The 18,173-nt window shown below is 38.0% G+C and overlaps 1 protein-coding gene across 1 annotated transcript in view; it reads left to right on the plus strand.

The window, feature by feature from the left end:
- Itgbl1 (integrin subunit beta like 1) overlaps nt 1–18,173 on the plus strand; it is a 240,460-nt gene that overhangs the window by 200,806 nt on the left and 21,481 nt on the right. Inside the window, exon 8 of the mRNA XM_076872413.1 lies at nt 15,416–15,532. Within this exon, the coding sequence (XP_076728528.1) occupies nt 15,416–15,532 (117 nt within the window). The remainder of the gene's footprint in view (nt 1–15,415; nt 15,533–18,173) is intronic.

Here is an 18,173-nt window from a genome sequence, read left to right on the forward strand (position 1 = left end):
TTCCCTATCCTCCCCTCCCCTCCCCTTCCCTTCCCTTCCTTTCTTCCTTTCTTGAGATTGAACCCAGAGGTGTTGCATCGTTGAGCTACATCTCCAGCCCTTTTTATTTTATTTTATTTTTTTATTTTGAGACAAGCTCTTAGAGCCTCACTTAGTTGCTGAGGCTGGCTTTGAACTTGTGTCCTCCTGACTCAGCCTCCGGAGCTGCTGGGATCATAGGCATGTGCCACTGGGCCCAGCTCGATACTCTTTTTAAATGGAATGCTTCCACTTATCTGGGGATAGTAGAGCAGGCTCATTTGTATGGCCATCTTTTGTTTTCTTGCAACTGAGTTTGCCTCCGAATGTCTCTGGCCTCTCTGATGGCTCAGGATGTACTTATCTTGGGAGAGTAGAGGAGATGGTCAATGACTTTTCCCATATGTCTTCCCACAGTTTCGGAACTTTTAAACTATTCTCTTTTGCCTTCACAGGGAATATTCATTAGAATTTAAGAACATCTATATTTCCATAAGTCTGGATCACTAATGGCTGCAGTAAATTCCATTATTTGGAAATGTATTTATATATTTAACAACCAGTCAATGGCAAGAAATGTTTTTCCATCTTCGTTTCTCTAGATAAAGAACTGATTCATAGGGAACCACAAGCAGTTGACTTTCTGTTTGTGATGAAAGATGACAAGTTAAGTATCTAAAGAGAAGTCAAATACAGTAGTAAGATTTTTATATTTGCATTAAAAATTGCAAATAATGATAGTTACCATCAAACTCTAACCAAGTATACACTTGACCAGACCCATCTGGAATATTCAACTGGAAAACAAGACTAGTAGTTATAGTTGGTGCAGCCTTGTGAATCTAGTTCTATGATTATATCTGAGACCCTTTAGAGCTTTCCTGGTCAATCTCTTTGTGCAGTAAACAGGTAAAAAAGAAATCTTCGAGAAGAACAAATACCTTTCCCAGAATAGATGACAAAAGCAATAACCAAAATGGGAGTGTTGATTGCCTTTACATTCTTGGCCCACTTCAGCCACTTGGGTCAACTCTGTGTCTTATCCGAAGGCCTCCAATCGAGTTTACTACACCCTTCAACTTTGAGATTATTGGGTTTCTGGCATTTTCAGCTGTATAATTCCAAGGCTCTGCATATGTTTGACAGTGTATTGATGGAATGGTTTAAATCTTGAGAATGATGCTAAAGAATGTTTTCCAAAATTGCATGTCAAATATATGAGTTGATATACACGTAATTATTGATGAAATCTAATTTTTAAAAACACCGCTGAGCTACATAGATAAATTATGTGTAGAATTTTACTTATTATATATTTTTAAATTGTAAAATTTATTCTATCTTGAAATCATTTCAAACTTCAAAAGATTTTTGCAGAGTACCAAGAGCTTTTTGACATGAACCACTTGAGAATAAGTTGCTCACACAAAAAGTTGCATCATCCCCAATTTCACACATATGTATACACAGACACATACATTCTCATCCATGTCTACAGGCATATATATTCGATGTTCCTATTAGTGTTTCATGATTTGGGGAAGTCAGTGTTGGAAGAATCAGAAACAAAGATCAATAAAAATAAATCAGCAGAAAATATTGCTTTATGGTGAATTTTTCCTTCATTATTAAAGATTAACCTAATTGTTCTATATGAAAAATATATATTGTGTTTTATTTATGGATTTCATTGTCCAATTTACATATTGTATTTTTAAATCATCCCTGATTTGGGAATAAAGTCTACATTGTTTCAAAACAGTTTAGTTAGTATTTAAGAATGCGTATTATAAACATGATATAGTCACTCATGCTTTAAATTTTTTTTAAGTGTAAAAAACCAAGAATTTAAATGTGTCTCAGGCTGTTATACACCCTTCCTCCTTTGCCCAAATGAATCCATATTCAAGAAACACTCTCTTAGAACATTTATCTGGTTATACATCTTTCATTGGTGATGAGCATTGGTTGCCTGCATCTCTCCTTTGGCATTTATCCCATGGAGGATTTTTATGGTAAATTAGAGTTAACATGTACTATTTATGACATGTAATCATTAAAGTCAATACCAAGGATAAGCCGGGATTTATAGAATTTGTGTGCGCCAATACCCAAAGCCTTGTTTTGGAAGCAGGGCACTTTGCCATGCCTCATTATTGGGCCATACCCAGAATCCAAGGAGGTTCTGAATCTGATCATGGAGATTAGAACTCCTCCTGACTGCCTATTTAACCGGACCTCACCTTTGTATTCCACAGTGTTTTCTTTCATTACCTGAGTCTGGAGATCAGCAGGGGGACCTCAGACAGCTAGCTGCCAGCCCCCGCCCCCCGCCCCCCCAGCCTGTGCACTGTCAGGAAGTGCCACCAGGGCAAACTCAGTGGTGAGAGGGCCCAAGGAAGCAGTGATCTTTGCTCTTGAGACTTGCAGAACTGAGGAGCATCTCCTCAAGTAAATTTCCTAGCCAGATGACAGTGTGGTGTGAGAATTCCTGCCATCTTCCATCAACTGCTTATCCTAATCAAGTTCTTTCTCTAGCACCCCTTGCCTCCTGACTGAGGCTCCCTGTGCTGCCTGCAGAGAGAGCCAGTTGCTCAAACTTTATTGTCTGCTCCATGGCGGGCTACCCTGGTTCATTCCTCAAGCTGCACATTTCCTACCTCCGTCATTGAGTTTCTCACCTTGGACCTGTCAGTTTGAGTTACATTTGTACATGAATATGATATTACTACCTACTTTCTAGGGGTTTTTAATTTCAAAGAAAATGGATGGTGAGTAATTTTAGTGTTGCTTTACAAAAAATCTTGAGGTTGAAATGATGAGATCATTTGATTTGGAAGGCTATACATCCCTGGGATATTTTTCTTGTTGGTTTGGACAAGATGGAGATGATTGAGGCCTTGTGCTTCCCTTCCAGTTTCCAGAAAATTTTACGACCACAACATTTGTGTAAATGTCTAATTTCTTACATAGCCCATAATTGAGCTTTCATAGTACACAATGATGAAGGTATTCAAATGGAAGGATTGATACTTATTTGTATTTTGAAGTCAAAAGTGACTGTTTCTTGTCTAAGACTTGACGTATGATGACAGTGTGGATTGAATTGTATGAAGCTTCACTGCAGCTTTGAAAAGGAAGGTGCAGGTCCCTCTTCACTTGGAAATGTCTGAAGCAAGATTACCTTATTCTTGCCCCTCCCAATATTTGTACTAAGATGAAATGGTACAGAATATTATAGTCCTCAAGTGTTTAATTCCTTCTCACAGAAATTTCAAGGGAACTTGGGATGCATTTGGCAGGTGCTTTTTCTAGTGCAATCAGGTTGCTATGGTAAACCTATTATTTTGGGTAAAGCAGGACGATGTTAGTGTAGTGCTAATCTCCTTTCTGTTTTATGTGAGCCTCTAATTACTCGCCAGCTATTGAGCATGTACTGCAAGTGTGGTTTTACCATCTTAAAAAGTGAGGAAAAATTCAGGTCATAGAGAGTGCCTGCTGTCACCACACTAGCAGGTATCTTTGGTGATACAGTGCTGTTCTTAATCTAATTCTGGATCAGGAAATACACATTTTATTTGTTTTATGGAAAAATGAAAGGAGAAAGGAAGTGAACAAACTTTATCTGAGCAACTGAAATCCAAGCTCCTAGCAGGTGTGGTATTATAAAAAACATTGATAGTATCTAATCTTTGTGCTTACCACGGGCTAGGCCTGTACCATGCACTTTGTATGCATTATAACTTTATGATAATCCTGTGTGTGTTATTATTCCTGTTAACAATGATGAATGAGCCTTAACTTATTCCCCTAAAGAATCACTTTTACTGGTTGATGTGCCAAGATTAAAGTCTGGATTTATTTAAAGTCAGAGTCCATGTTTTTCAATTGTATCATAAAACTGGTTTTCCCTTGCTAACCCTTGAAACAACAAGTCAGGACTCACCTCTGTACCACCAGAGTCCTCCTTTAGGCCTGCAGACTCTGTGTGCTCATGGACTTATATTTTTTCTCCCTGCTATTAAGAATGTTTAAATGTACTTTATTTTGTGTCTTCCAGATAGGACACAATACTTAACCCATAGTTAATATTCACATTTCTGTTGAGTGAACGACAGAGCCCTGATCAAATTAATGTGCACACTGGAAGCTGATGAGTCCTGCTGAGCCCATGCTTGGACAAGAACATGTGAGCCTTCTCTGTATGGGGCAGGTCAGAGGTTAATGTCCCACCTGACCCGCTCCGAGCTGCACCAAGGGTGGAACGATGCCTTTGCTCCTGGAAATGCAGGGGCGTGCAATAGGGTGAGTTACTGCAGGACCAAGTGAGGGGAGGAGAGAATCAGAAGAAGGAACAGGAGGAAAAGAAGGAAGGGAAGGAGAAAAAGGAGGAAGAGACACATAACCTCAAAAGCAAACGCTGTCACCTTCATAATGGCACATCCTTAACTATCCCTTTAAGAAAGCTAACCTGTAGCAGAGATGGTCACCTTTCCAGAAGGCAGTGCTTCTGGAGTTGCAGCTCATTAGCAGCAAGTCACCCAAGAATTTCTAACTATTAAAAAAGGAAACAAGTGGCTTGTTTGTAAATGATTGAGGAATAGAGGACCTTTCTGTCCCCTCCCTTGGGGTCTTCAGAGGTGATATTTGCACCTCTCATTCGCTGTGCCACCCTGAGCAGATCACTACTACCTTCCTCTCAGAGCTTCTGTTTCATGTGTGCAAATCCAGGCCCAGCTGGACTTCACTGACCTTCAGGAACTTTCTACCGCTATTCCAATTTTGTGAAATAATTAGAAGATTATTTTACTGTGGCTGCACTCCAGCAGTTTATAATGATAAAACCAATGAAATTAATGAATAATATTTTGATATTTCAATTCATAAAAATGCAAATGAGGCATTCTACATTTTGTAAAGGTCTCAGCTATTCTTTTTTTATGTTTCCTAAAGGCAGTCTGTGCTGATCCTATGAGTAGAAGGAAAGGTCTACTTTCTTTCTCACCCAAGGATTATGAAAACTCCAGTCATATTCCAGTTTAATATTTTATGATTTATACTTTTATATTTAATTGTTGCATTCCTTAGAAATTTATTTGATTGTTAAGAGTTAAGTAACAGGACAGATTATTTTTGATATGCAGCTCACCAATTATATCAAACTTACTTTTTGAATAGTGCATTCTGCCCAGGAAATGGATGTAACGGATTATTATGGCAATGTGAATGATCATGAAGTGTTCACACGCTGTGGTCCAGAGATGGAATAATGACAGGATCCCAGCAGCTTTCACCCCTGGAAAGAACCATTGTCCTCACATCCGTGGTCATCCCACTTATCGCTTTCTTGAAGTTTACCCACTTGAGTGTGTGTTCTCATACACTATGGTGTTCAGACTTGCTTGTTTTACAAGTATGCATGATGTTGTGGGTGACTTCTTGCACTCTCCAATATGTTCTTGAGAGTCATGTGTTTCATGCATTTGTAATTCTTTATTCTAATTGTGACATGGTGTTCCACTTAGGACTATGACTGATGTGTAATTATTCTATGGTGGACAAACATTTGGGACATTTCTCCTTTGACACAATTAGTGATGGCATTGCTGTGATTATTCTGGAACATCTCCCGGTACATAAATATATGCTTTTCTCTAGGGAATATAGCTAAGAATTGAATTGCTGATTTTAAGATCATGTATATCAACTTTACTAAATAAGGCTAGACAATCCTACAAAATATTCTACCAATTTATACTTTGAATCTCTGTATAAAAACATGCCTTGTATTTCCAAACCATTGCCAATGTTTATTATGGTCCGTTTTTAAATGTTTTGCTCATTTGATTGGTTTGGAGTAGAATCTCACTGTGTTTCGGTTTGCCTTTCCTATATGAATAAGAAGAGGAGCATCTTTCTATATGTTTACTGGCCGTATCAGTCTCCCATTTGCAGAAGGGCCCACTCAGATGCCTTGTCCACATCTTTAGTGGATTGCTTAAATTTGTTATTGTCATAGTCCTTTATGTGTTTTGGAAATAAGACTTTTAAACGTATTGCTGATAGCATTTCTCATTCTGTTGGCTCACCTTTCAACCATTATTAAAGTTCTTAATTATAATTTGAATTATTAATATTTTTATTTTATAGTGATTTGCCCAAGCCCAGTTTGTGTGAAAGACCATCATTCCTTCATTGCCCTGCAGTGCCACCTTGTCTAAATTGAGTGTTCATCTATGCTAGGGTCTGTTTTTTCTGGATTCTCTGTTCTATTCCACTCAGTCTCTCCTCACGATAAAACCCAACTTCCTCAATTACTGCTTCTTAATATCTGTCAGAAAAGATTCTTGTTCAACAGTGTTTTGGTTGTGGTGTTTCTCATTTCCACCTGAATAATAGACTGGCTTTTAATGTTTCAGGGGTCCTGGTAAGATTTTGATCATGATTGCATCGAATAGAGAGTCAATTTGGAGATATGTAAAATTTAATAAGATTCAATAACATACAGTACCTCTTCACTTATTTGAGTCTCCTTAAAATTGTTATTGTTTAATGTCAGTATATAAATATGCAATTGATTTTCATGCATATGTTTTGTATGTGGCAGCTAATATGCTCTTAATAATACAAACTATTTAATAGCATTTTGCATTTTCTATATTTTTGTATTTACTTTTCTATGAAGTAACAATATTTGTTTTTCCTTTCTATTTCTTATATTAGTGGTTTTTTTTTTCCTCACCATATTCCACTGGTAAAGTTATCTAGTGCAAAGTGGAATAGAACTGATGAGAGAGTTAACTTTCTTGTTTCTAATCTCAGAGTATCTTTCCATTTTTACCATTAGCACGAACAACCAAATTATTATTAATTAAGTTGATGCATTTAAAACTTTTTCCTCTTTCTTCCTCTGTCTTTTCTTCTTTTTTTTTTTTCCACTAGAAATACAATTTATTTACTGCCACAGGATGACATTGTATTTGGTTGGATAATATACAACTGATGACAGTTGACCATTTCATATGGTTCAGTTTTATCTGATAGCATAAATCCTGTCATTTAGAGAATAAAATGTAATGTGATATACTTTTCAAAGATTATGTTGAGATAATTTTTGAAGGTAGTGCATTTTTGAAGAAGCTGGGTGTGTTCCTCAGCTTCTCACTGCTGTGACTAAAGTACCTAACAAGAACAACTTAGAGGAAGAAGAGTGTATTTGGACTCATGTTTCAGAGTTCTCAGTCCATGGCTGGCCAATTCCATTGCTCTGGGCCCAAGGTGAGGCAGAACATCATGACAGAAGGGTGTAGTGGAGGAAAACTTCTTAGCTTATGACAGTTGGTAAGCAGAAAGCAAGCAAAAAACAAGAGGGAAAGTTATAATCCTCAAAGCCACACACATGGTGATCCACTTCCTACAGTCACACCTTACCTATCTATAGGTACCACCCAATATTCCATTCAAATAATTAATTCATCTGTATGGATCCCCTGATTAAATTGCAGTTCTCATAATCTAATCATTTCACCTCCTTTATTAGAATAAGAGCTTTGGGGGGAATCCCCATATCCAAAACATAACAGGAGAAATGATGTCATGACTTATACAGGCGAGGTCAGGAATGGGAAGAAATCAATATGCAATTGCTAGTCATTTGGTAAATGCATGACATACATCTGATTACCTTGCTTACATATATATACCCACATACACACATAAATACTCATGTTTTCACAATCTACACGAATATTACTTTATTTCAAACTTGAAAATATTTCATTAATTTAAAAACATTAAATAAAATTTTAGTTGGCACTGCATTGCTTTAATATATTAATTCAGAAAAAGAACTAGACATTTTCTTTCCATTGAATAACAAATCATGTCCTTTTAACATTTGCAAATCTCCTCTTATGGCCTTCAGTGTGACTTTATGGTGCGTTGCAATGGACATTCATTTATTTTACGTTTACTAATGTTCTTGTACATGGTGCAATTTTTCATTATTTTAGATTTGGTGACTGTTGGTACAGAAAAAAATCATTCATTTCTGTATGTTGATTTTTTGCCAGTCAGTTTTCTACAAGTTACTATTTTAATGCATTTGTAATTTTTATCTTGCATATAGAAACACACCATCTACTAATGATAATATTAGTTCTTTACTTTTCTATCTTATTTTTACTAAATTTCACTTAAAATATAATTATGATTATTATAAGCATTTTTCAGTCATCTGATTTAGATCAGTTCTGGTAACCATAATGAGAGATATTGCATGAATGGGTTATTATGTATACCTATTCAAATTATTAAGCAGATTTATAGACCAGCCTGTATTCATAGGATTAGTCTAGGCTAATGATATAATTGATCGTATTCATCATGTAAGATAGTTATGGAATCCAAGGGAAGGGATGAGGTTTGAGAACTAAAGAGGAAAGAAGGATGTGGGATGGATTTGGGGCCATCCAAGATTTGGGTATTTATTTGAGGATGAGAAAACCAGCAAAATAGTCTCAGCACAAGTACTTAGCACCTGATAATCACTCGTGGAAGGATATATTTCCAAAAAAGGGGGGGGGGATAACTCTCTTCTGAGAAGCTGTATGAAGTGGTACAAAGAATTGATTGCTGGGTTTGGGTCACAGGAGACCTGGCCAAGTAAGTAGTGATGTCCGCAGAGGATTGCAATGTGCTGAGATGAGAATGGAGTTAAGAGAGTAACAACATGTTTTGAGACATTTGCTGTGAATTATACTTTTTTTGCTGGGATTTGTTCATCACCGTAACCAAAATAACTGACAAGAACAATTCAGAGGAGAAAAAATTATTTTGTCTCAAGGTTTCAGAGGATTCAGTCATGGACAGCTATCGCTTTGGTCCTGAGGTGAGGTAGAACGTCATGGTGGAAAGGCATTGGAGAGGGACAGCTTCTCATCCCATAGAAACCAGGAAGCAGATTGAGAGAGAGGAGGGGTCTGAAGGGAATATGAATCCTCCCAGGGCACACCACAGTGACCTGCTTCCTCCAGCTACCCCTCAGCTCCCAGAGAGATTCAGCTACAGAAGGATTAACCCATCAAATGGATTAACCATGAAGTCAGAGCCTTCATGATCCAATCATTGGGTAAAATTTCCACTTCAGAACCTTGCTGCGTTGGGAACCACGCTTCCAATGTAAGATTTGGGGGAACATTCCAGATCCAAACCAGAGCACAATCCAAGGTGCTTGCTCACTTTCACTCATCCTCTCCTGCCAACCACCATGCTGTCTCAGATTAGAGTAAGGAAGTTCTTGCTAAGCCTCCCCCTCTTCCTCCTCCTTGCTCTTTTAACTGTCTTCGAGATTTAATTTCTCCCATATGCTACTCATTCAGAGAGAAAAACATAATTTTCAAAGATTACGTTGAGATGACTTCTGAAGGCAGTGCAGTGTTAGTGGGAGAGGATGTCATAATCTATATAGGTGAGGTCAGGAATCATAGAACAAATATGTGGTTTCTGTCTATTTGATAAGCCCAGAGCAGAGTTTCATTGCTACTATCATTTCCGCATATAAATTAGTCAATGTATGTAAAGCTGCTCAAAAATATTTATAACATTTTAAAATCTTGAATTCCTTCATTGATGAATGACTTTAAGATTTTGAGATACTTACATGTAAGATTAAGGTTAGAATGAGAGAATGCCCCCACAAATTTTAGCTATGTATTTTATAAAATAATTATTATAAAATTATTATATTTTGATCTTTCATATATTAGTATTAATTGTATTAGTTTCATACTACTAATAATTTTTATTATGAGGTCATTAATATTGCTCACAGCATGTGTTTAGTATTTGGTAATATAATCATTCTTCAACATTTTTATTTGTAGTTAATTAATACCTAGTGAAATGAGATAAGCTTTATAGAGAAGATACAAATGTGTGTCTTTTATTGAATAGTATACTCCCATATCTGAATACTTTGCAAAACAGATTCTTTTATTTAAAATAGTTTTTTAGTTATACATGGATACAATATCTTTATAAGAAATATTTTTAGACAAAATAATTAGAATTTTAAATTTTAATTTAACTCTTGTGGAAAACGCGCACCGTACAGTAAACTTATAATGCTTTTGAAAGAAGATTTTTATCTTAAACTTATATTTTAATGATTATGGGAAAATATAAATTTAAATTAAACATATTTTAGCTATGCACAGCTGTGCATTTTGTAAATGTCTTGACTTAGAATTTTTCTGTAGTTTACATGTGAAATGTCAAATATGAAACGTGTAAAATGTATTTAATTAGCCCTCTTCATATCTACCTTAGTTCATTATTCTTCTTTGCTATTGTATATAATAAGCTTTAAAACATAATGTACAGGGATTGCTGTTCTTTACAAAAGTAATTTTGGAGTGATTTTTTATGTGCTTGAAGATTATATACATTATTGAAATTTAATAGGAGTAGGTAACCAGCATAGAGAAATTTTAGACAAGTTTTGGTTGAATTATATTGTTGGTGACAGAATTAGTTTCTTCTCACATAGTTATCTCTATGTTCCGTTATCTCTATTCCTTCATTTCTGAAATATCACTTGATTTATTTTTATTGCTTTGAGTGTCCCTGTTCTTAGATTTTGTTCACACTATGTAACATAAAATAACGTTTATTAGTGCTTGAAATGCAGGCTTGCAAAATCTTTTGTTCTTATTCATGAGTATGTTAATTTTAGAGTTATTTGAGAAGACACAGTTACAGCTCCATATCCTTAAAACAATCATTAAAATAATGGCAATAATACCATTTAGTAAATAAAGGAAGGACCTTGGGCTTGAAATCTTGTCTGGACAGGGAAGACTACAAATCTGGATGTCATTCTTCCTACTTTATCAAAGGGAAACCTCACTGCTGATTTGGACTATGAAGACCTCACTCTCTATGATAAGGTTCAGATGCTAAGTTATCTAATATAAAATTTATGCTCAGTTCTCTACTAGTAGCGTAGACAAAGTAATACGGATCAGAGAAAGGGATCCATTCTTCCAGGAAACAAAACAGGACTGGTAAAGAAGGCTTCGTGAGGGAAATCAGATTGCTGGGTAAGAATTCCCAGAGGGTGATAGAATACACAGCACAGAGAAGCAAGGCACACAGCAAAGTCTCCAACTGGGGGCCACAACTATCAATGGCTATGTTCTTGGAAAGGCAAGTTAGACCAAGAGTGCAGAACTCTGTTGAGGAACTCTGTTCCCTTTCCCTTTTCCTTGAACTTCCTTGCAGAAAGATTCATGAAAATCGTATACATGTATTTTGTACAACATGTTTTAAAATATGTATACATTATGGAATAGCTAAGCCAAGCTAATTGATATATGCATTACCTCACAGAATTATCAACGTTTTGTGGTGATATCATTCAAAGTCTACTCTCAGCAGTTTTCAAAATAGGATACATTGTGAGAATAATCAGATATACGTTATAAGGAGGTAGATCTTGTGAAATTTGTAATTGAAAGGAGAATGATTAAATAAAAGAAGAAAAGAACCAAGTATGTCACCACTTTTTGCAGTCAGTGACAGATTGGATGACAGTGCCTTTCTCCCAGATAAAGGACCTATGAAGAGAAGTAGTAGACTTGTGAATGAAGATAATGAATTTGCTGGGGGAACGGACTTACTTGATCTAACTGGGAAATGCAAGTGAAGGTATTCAAGCAATTGGAAATGCATATGTGTTCTGGGAGAAACAAACATAATTCCTAGCATGAAAGCTCAGGTATTGTGTAAATATTAGTAAACTGTTTACACATGATTATTTATTTACTGTATCCATTCAATAAATATTGATTCAGAACCTTATGAAGACATGAAAAGTGAATTGATTTTGGTGTATTTGATGAATGACTAGTGGTATAGACACATAATGGAGTTTATTTGGTCAGAAAGAAGAACAAAGTTATGTCACTTGCAGGAAAATGGATGAAACTGTAGACCATTATGCTAATGAGGTTAACCGACTCAGGAAGTCAAGGTTCATATGTTTTCTCTTATATATGGAAGTTGGAAAAAAGAAAGGAAAAGGACCTCATAAAAACAGAAGAGACCAGTAGACTAGAAGAAGTGGATCTGGGGAGAGAGGAGGGGAGGTAAAGGCAGAGTATGAGGGATTGAAATAGACCAAACCCTGAATTGTACATGTGTGAGTCCATTATGATGTAAGATTGTAATGCACCAATGAAATGTTGTTGTCTTTGTGAGTGTGCTTAAGAAGGTGCAGGTGTCATGGATTTGGTGAAATTTACTTGACCCATTGAAGGATGCTTGAAATTACCTGGCAGGTGTATGATAAGGTTTGTTTTTCTGGACCCAAGTGGAAGAGATTTTTGGTAGTCACAGAAGTTGTGAATAGAGAAAGCAAAATAATACACCTTAAAATGTGACTGCATGAGGAATGTACTCTTTTTCACTCTTTATTTACAGTAAATTAGCTTTTTCTGATTTTTTTTTTGCCTTTCCATTAGAGGCCATTATATCCTTTCAAATGTACTACAGTCACATGCATAAAGTTGATTCAGCTAATACTTGCTTTAAGATGTCTTTAAAAAAAAAAAAAAGAAAGTGAGACTCCAGTTGATACATATCAAAGAGGAATTGCAAATGGTTAATTATTGTCTGACACTTGGAAAAGATGTGAAATACAATCCACAAGAAAAGAAAATGTTTCTTGGACAGAATATTAACACTTTAATGCCCAACTTTATACAAGAAATGTAAAAGACAGAAACCATCTATGGTGAAACCAATGAAATGGCTGTATCTCAACACAGATGTCAATATTTATTGCATCCTTTCCAAAGAAGCACAGAAGCCAATGATGCATACTCAGAAAAATTGTCATACGCCTTAAAATACGAATAAATTTTCACCTTAAATGCATATGACCTGAAATGTAAAAATGGATCTGTCTGTAACTGGGAATGTGTTCCCTCTCAGGACTGATAGTGGTGGTTCCCACCTCTGTCTGTGGGGAAACAGTGCACCAACAAGTCCGCACGGCTGGTGGCCCTGAGTTTAGCTCTTTCCCTCTGCAGTCAGCATTACTGGAATTGTTCACACCTCCACCCTGACGATGGCCAGATGCTTATTCACTGAGGAAAATCTATCCCAACCCTCCCACTAACTGGGGTCCAGTCAGCTGGGCTTAGGCAAGTAATTCTGCCCCAGTTTCTTCATTTCATGTGTTATATAAATAGGAGGGACGTCATGGAGCCACCCAACATCTGAAAAAATTAAATTAAACGTACCAGTGGATTTTTCCAGAGAGAATCCTGGGTTTTGCCTGCCAGCGTCCTTTTTAAATTTAATTTGATTTTTTAATTGACAAAATATATATTTGTTGCATACAACATGTTTCAAAGTAGGTATAAGTTGTGGAATGGGTAACTTAACATACACATTTCTTCACATGCTTATCAACAATGTTTTGGGGTAAGACCACTTAAAATCTACTCTGTTTACGATAAAAGACAAAGGTTTCTGTCTTTTATATTTCTTGTACAAAATTGGGCATTAAAGTGTTAATATTCTGTCTTAGAAACATGTATTGGGGTGAGACCGCTTGAAATCTACTCTCTTTAGTAAAATGGTAGTCAGTGTGTGGTATTATATTTCAAAATACAATAGATTGTTCGAGCCTAAGTCACCATGGTGTTGCGGTAAATCTCTTGGACTCCTGGATAACTGACATTTTGTAGCTTGTGGCCAATGTCTCTGAAACCTGAACCCTACATTCCCCCAGTTAAGGGTCTTGATTGCAAACTACAGAAAGCAACTTCAATAACTAGGATTTAAAATAAAAAGGATTTTCTTCAGGCTCAGAGTGCAAGCTTGCACAGTCCGTCACTGAGGAAAGCCATGGAAGCAAGGGCACTGCTGAGCGCCAGTCCCATAGCTGTCCCTTCTAAATGCTGTCACTGAGTACTGAGCTCCATCACCCTGCTTGCTCACAGCTGTGCTGTGGTGCTCGCTGCTCAACCTCAGAGCTGAGCCTTTCCTTCTGCCTTCAAGATCAGGAGCCCATGATTCTTGACCAAAAGTGCCTGTCTGTCCAGTGTGTCCCCATTTTGGCCACCAAGGGATAGGAAGAGGGAATGTCACCAGGGGAAGGAACCCTGCCTCCTGCTGAAGAGGAAACCACCTTCTCCCAGGAGGAGATGAGCTGGGGCCACCAGAACACCCCTCTCCCTTGTCTTCTCCTTCTTCAGATTCTCCCAGGGACGCGGACCCCCCACTTCTGCCAGGGAAGAGTCTGAATCGCTGCATTAGATTATCTGTAATTACAGCTATGAAATTATGCGATTCTAAATACCAATTTTTATTTCCTCCATCATCTTCCAACTCTGAATTTCCTGAACAAGATACAAATGCAGCAACAGAATGACTAAGAGCTTTACAGGGTCAGCCCTGAACATCTTTGGCTCATTTCAGTGGGTGTGTAATTATGATGGTTGGGCTAATGACAGAGAGTAACAGATGTCTCGGAGCACTGTCACCCGACTGAATTTCTGGCAAACCAAGAAGATTCCCCAGAAAGAAATTTTCTTTCTCACGTAGCCTCTGATGCTGTGCCGAGAGTTTATTCAGATGCAATATGGCTTAATAACTAGGTGCATAATCCTGAAGGTTAATGAGAACGGATGTGAGTTTTGATTCTGTCCCTTATTTTCTGGTTCTCCAGGAACAGTGGCTGTGCCTCAGGATGTCTCAATTTCCTGTTTAGTAAAATGGTAGTCGGTGCGTGGTATCATAAAAACAAAATGACATAGTGCAAGGAGTTATAGCGATACACGGTGATAGCTCAAGAAATAAAGATGAAAATCATCATGTTACTAGTTAAGGGATGGCCTAGCTATGAGCCAAATTCATCCCCCCCCCAAAAAAAAAAAATGTGTGTACTTTTAAATCTTAAGTTTAACATAATATAGATCTTTGGGAATATTCCAGATTGAAGTAATTCCATGAACTATGGAATTAACCATTTGCACAGATCATTCAAATACCACATTGAAAGGTAACAGTGACCATTTTTTTACCCCCATTAAAAAGATATTTAAAAAGAGTACGTTATATTAAATTATGCCCAAGTATATAAATTGCTTCAATTATTTTAAATGGTACCATTAAAATAAATTTAATATGAAATAGCCAGAAAGTTTGATAATGGGATTGTTCTTCAAAGATGTGTTCAACAAAAGTAGGGTAGACGTTGTGAAGGACTTCTGAGCTGGCCTTTGTCACAGCTACTCCCCTCATCCTGGGCATTTGTGCTTGTTTTCATGAATCCTCTGATTCCGTGATTCTCCTAACCAGGGTGCCCTTTCTTTACAATTCTCAGGCAAATGTGAATGTGGCAAATGCACCTGCTACCCGCCAGGAGACCGCAGGGTATATGGCAAGACCTGCGAGTGTGACGATCGCCGCTGTGAGGACCTGGACGGTGTGGTCTGTGGAGGTTGGTGATGGGCCCCGCAGCCTTTTGCTGCCTGCATGCCACTTGTTGTCCCTCCCTTTCTATCTTCCTTGCCCCTATTTTAAAGTGCTGTTAAAAAGAGGAAAAACAAAAAGCATTATCACATTAGAACTAAAGGCAACACACAGTTAGGTTCACTGTGACCTTGTGACCTTTATGTCCTTGAAATCTTGATGTAGGGGCGTTGGAAACTACACAGTAATGGATCATTGAGTCTGAACTATGTACAAAGTACAGTGATATTTGTTATCACAGTTAAAATATTTTGCTGGAAGTTAGCATTTTATCATGGTTTTTATGACTTCACTCATAAACACTGATGGAGGAAGTTTCATCCTACAAACTTAGAAAAAACACGCCAAGTTCATGCTCTACAAAATCACAGATGATAGATGCACCATTTCCATGATAGCTCTGGGACCCAAACTTGAGATTACAGAAAGTAATAAACTGTCCAAAAAAAGAATGAGGCAGGTGGACAGCAGTCAGCAAAGTAGCAGCAAAAATGAGAGTCTCAGAAAGAGACACCACCTGAGCCTCATCCAGGAGGGAATGGGGGTCACAGTCTCGTATCTCAGTCTTCAGACGCTTCATATTGTAGAGACCGATGGGTGAAAGCTGTTTCTCCTCAGGGTTTTCAGTACGATTGAACTGGATGTGTAACCACACTAAAAAAAAAATGTAATTGCATCTCTCCAAGATAATTATTATAAGTACATCGGGCAGTATATTATTGGGAAAACCCCAAAGGTATATTCTATGCTCAGAAGAAAGACTGGGGGATCATCTTTCTCTAACGGCCATCTGACACCTCTGTCATCTCTCTCTTCTCTCCTTTCCCAACTGTAAAACACTGGACAATTTGATGGGAAATATTTTCTTCTTTTCTTTCCTGTGAGATGGGACATGAGCAAAAGCCCTTTTAAATATCCGTGGTGCTGGAGGTTTGTCTTACACTGTGCATCCATCCTAAGATATCACTTCTACTCTCTCCATTTCACATGAAGAATTTGAGTGAGGCTGGAGAAGCTCATGCCCCGTAACTAAAGAGTGGCAGACCCAGGACATGAGCTCTGCTGTGAGATCAGATCAGTCCCTGGGCCTCAGTGACATCATACTGTCCACATTATATCAACATTATTTTTAGGTGAGTTCCTCCCTTCACTAGTATTGGTTACCAGAATTGTCTATGCATATTGTAGTTATTTTTTGTTCATAAAGCACAGAATATATATTAATTCATTTAATTTTCACAGCATTATATATAAAGACAGTGGAGCACCTGGAAAGTTCCATATGCTTGTCTGGTTTTCTTATTCTTGGCGTCCTTCTCTCTGTTGTGCAGTGTTAGTTCACATGGGCCTCTTGGCCCAACATTTTGTGACTTGGTAGAAATGGTTAATTCTGTAAAAACCAGTTAAATCTCTATACCCGTCAAATCATGTGTTTCCCTACATAAAACTCTATTTATGTCCAACTTTGGGGAATAAATAAAGTAAAAATAAATCAGCCTTCCTATTAGATGAGATCAGATGTTGATTGGGTGAGACAGCAGCTCACAAAGTGTTCCTATTTAACAATTTTCTGCTCTTATGGTTTGAATCTGGAATGTTCCCCCCAAATCCCATGTGTTAGGCAATTCCGTGATGTTCAGAGTTGAAATGATTGGATTATCAGGACTTTGACCTCCTCAGTGGATTTGAAGGATTAATAATTTGATTGGACTTATAGGCAGATGGGGTATGGCCTGAGGAAGCAGGTTCCCTGGTCCCTGGCCACTTCCTGTCTGTCTCCCTCTGTATCTGTGCTTCCTGGCTGCCATGAGTGAGCAGTGCTTCTCCACCACACCCTTCCACCATCATGCGCTGCCTCTCCTCAGGCCCAGAGCAATGGAGTTGGCTGTCTAAGGATTAAAACCTCTGAAGCCATGAACCAAAATAAATCTTTCCTCCTAAGTTACTTTTGTCAGGTATTTTGGTCACAGCAGCATAAAGCTGTCTAATGTGTTGGTGCTGCACATCCAACGTGTCCACAGTGTCCATCTTTGAAGAGCTCCTTGTGAACCTCGGGGATAGACCTTCATGAACCAAACTTGTGAAGTACAGTACCTAAAGCAGAACACCAGTCACTTGATTTGCAGTGAGAAGTGGAGTTTGGAACTCTGTAGGGAAACCCTGTAGGAACTCAGATGCTGAGACAAGGATTTGGCTGTGCTTTATGGAAAAGGTGCTGGGAATGCTGGTGAGAGAGCTGTGCCAGGAAGGAGGAAGCAGTCTATGAAAGTCACATGGTCAGTGCAGTCACACGGTCACCTGGGGCTTCAACTCAGCACAGGGTTGAAGCTCTGGGATCCTGTGTGAGACACAATCCTTAAGTATCTATCAGTGGTTCCCTAATGACCATTTCTAGCAGGTGTTTATTCCCCTGCCACATCAGCATGCCTGACAGGTGTGTTCTTAGAGCATGGTCCTGTGTCTGGCAAAGGCTTTGTGGCACCTAGTGGGAGTCACTGAACAACAAGGATGAAGGGATGCGGGAGTGTCCTGACGGCCACAATATCCTTTCCAAAGGAACACAGTGCACGTGTCGGAGGACCTGGGGGTGTTCTCTGGGTACTGCAGCA

Source organism: Callospermophilus lateralis, chromosome 12 (assembly GCF_048772815.1).
Source record: "Callospermophilus lateralis isolate mCalLat2 chromosome 12, mCalLat2.hap1, whole genome shotgun sequence".
Lineage (NCBI taxonomy): Eukaryota > Metazoa > Chordata > Mammalia > Rodentia > Sciuridae > Callospermophilus > Callospermophilus lateralis.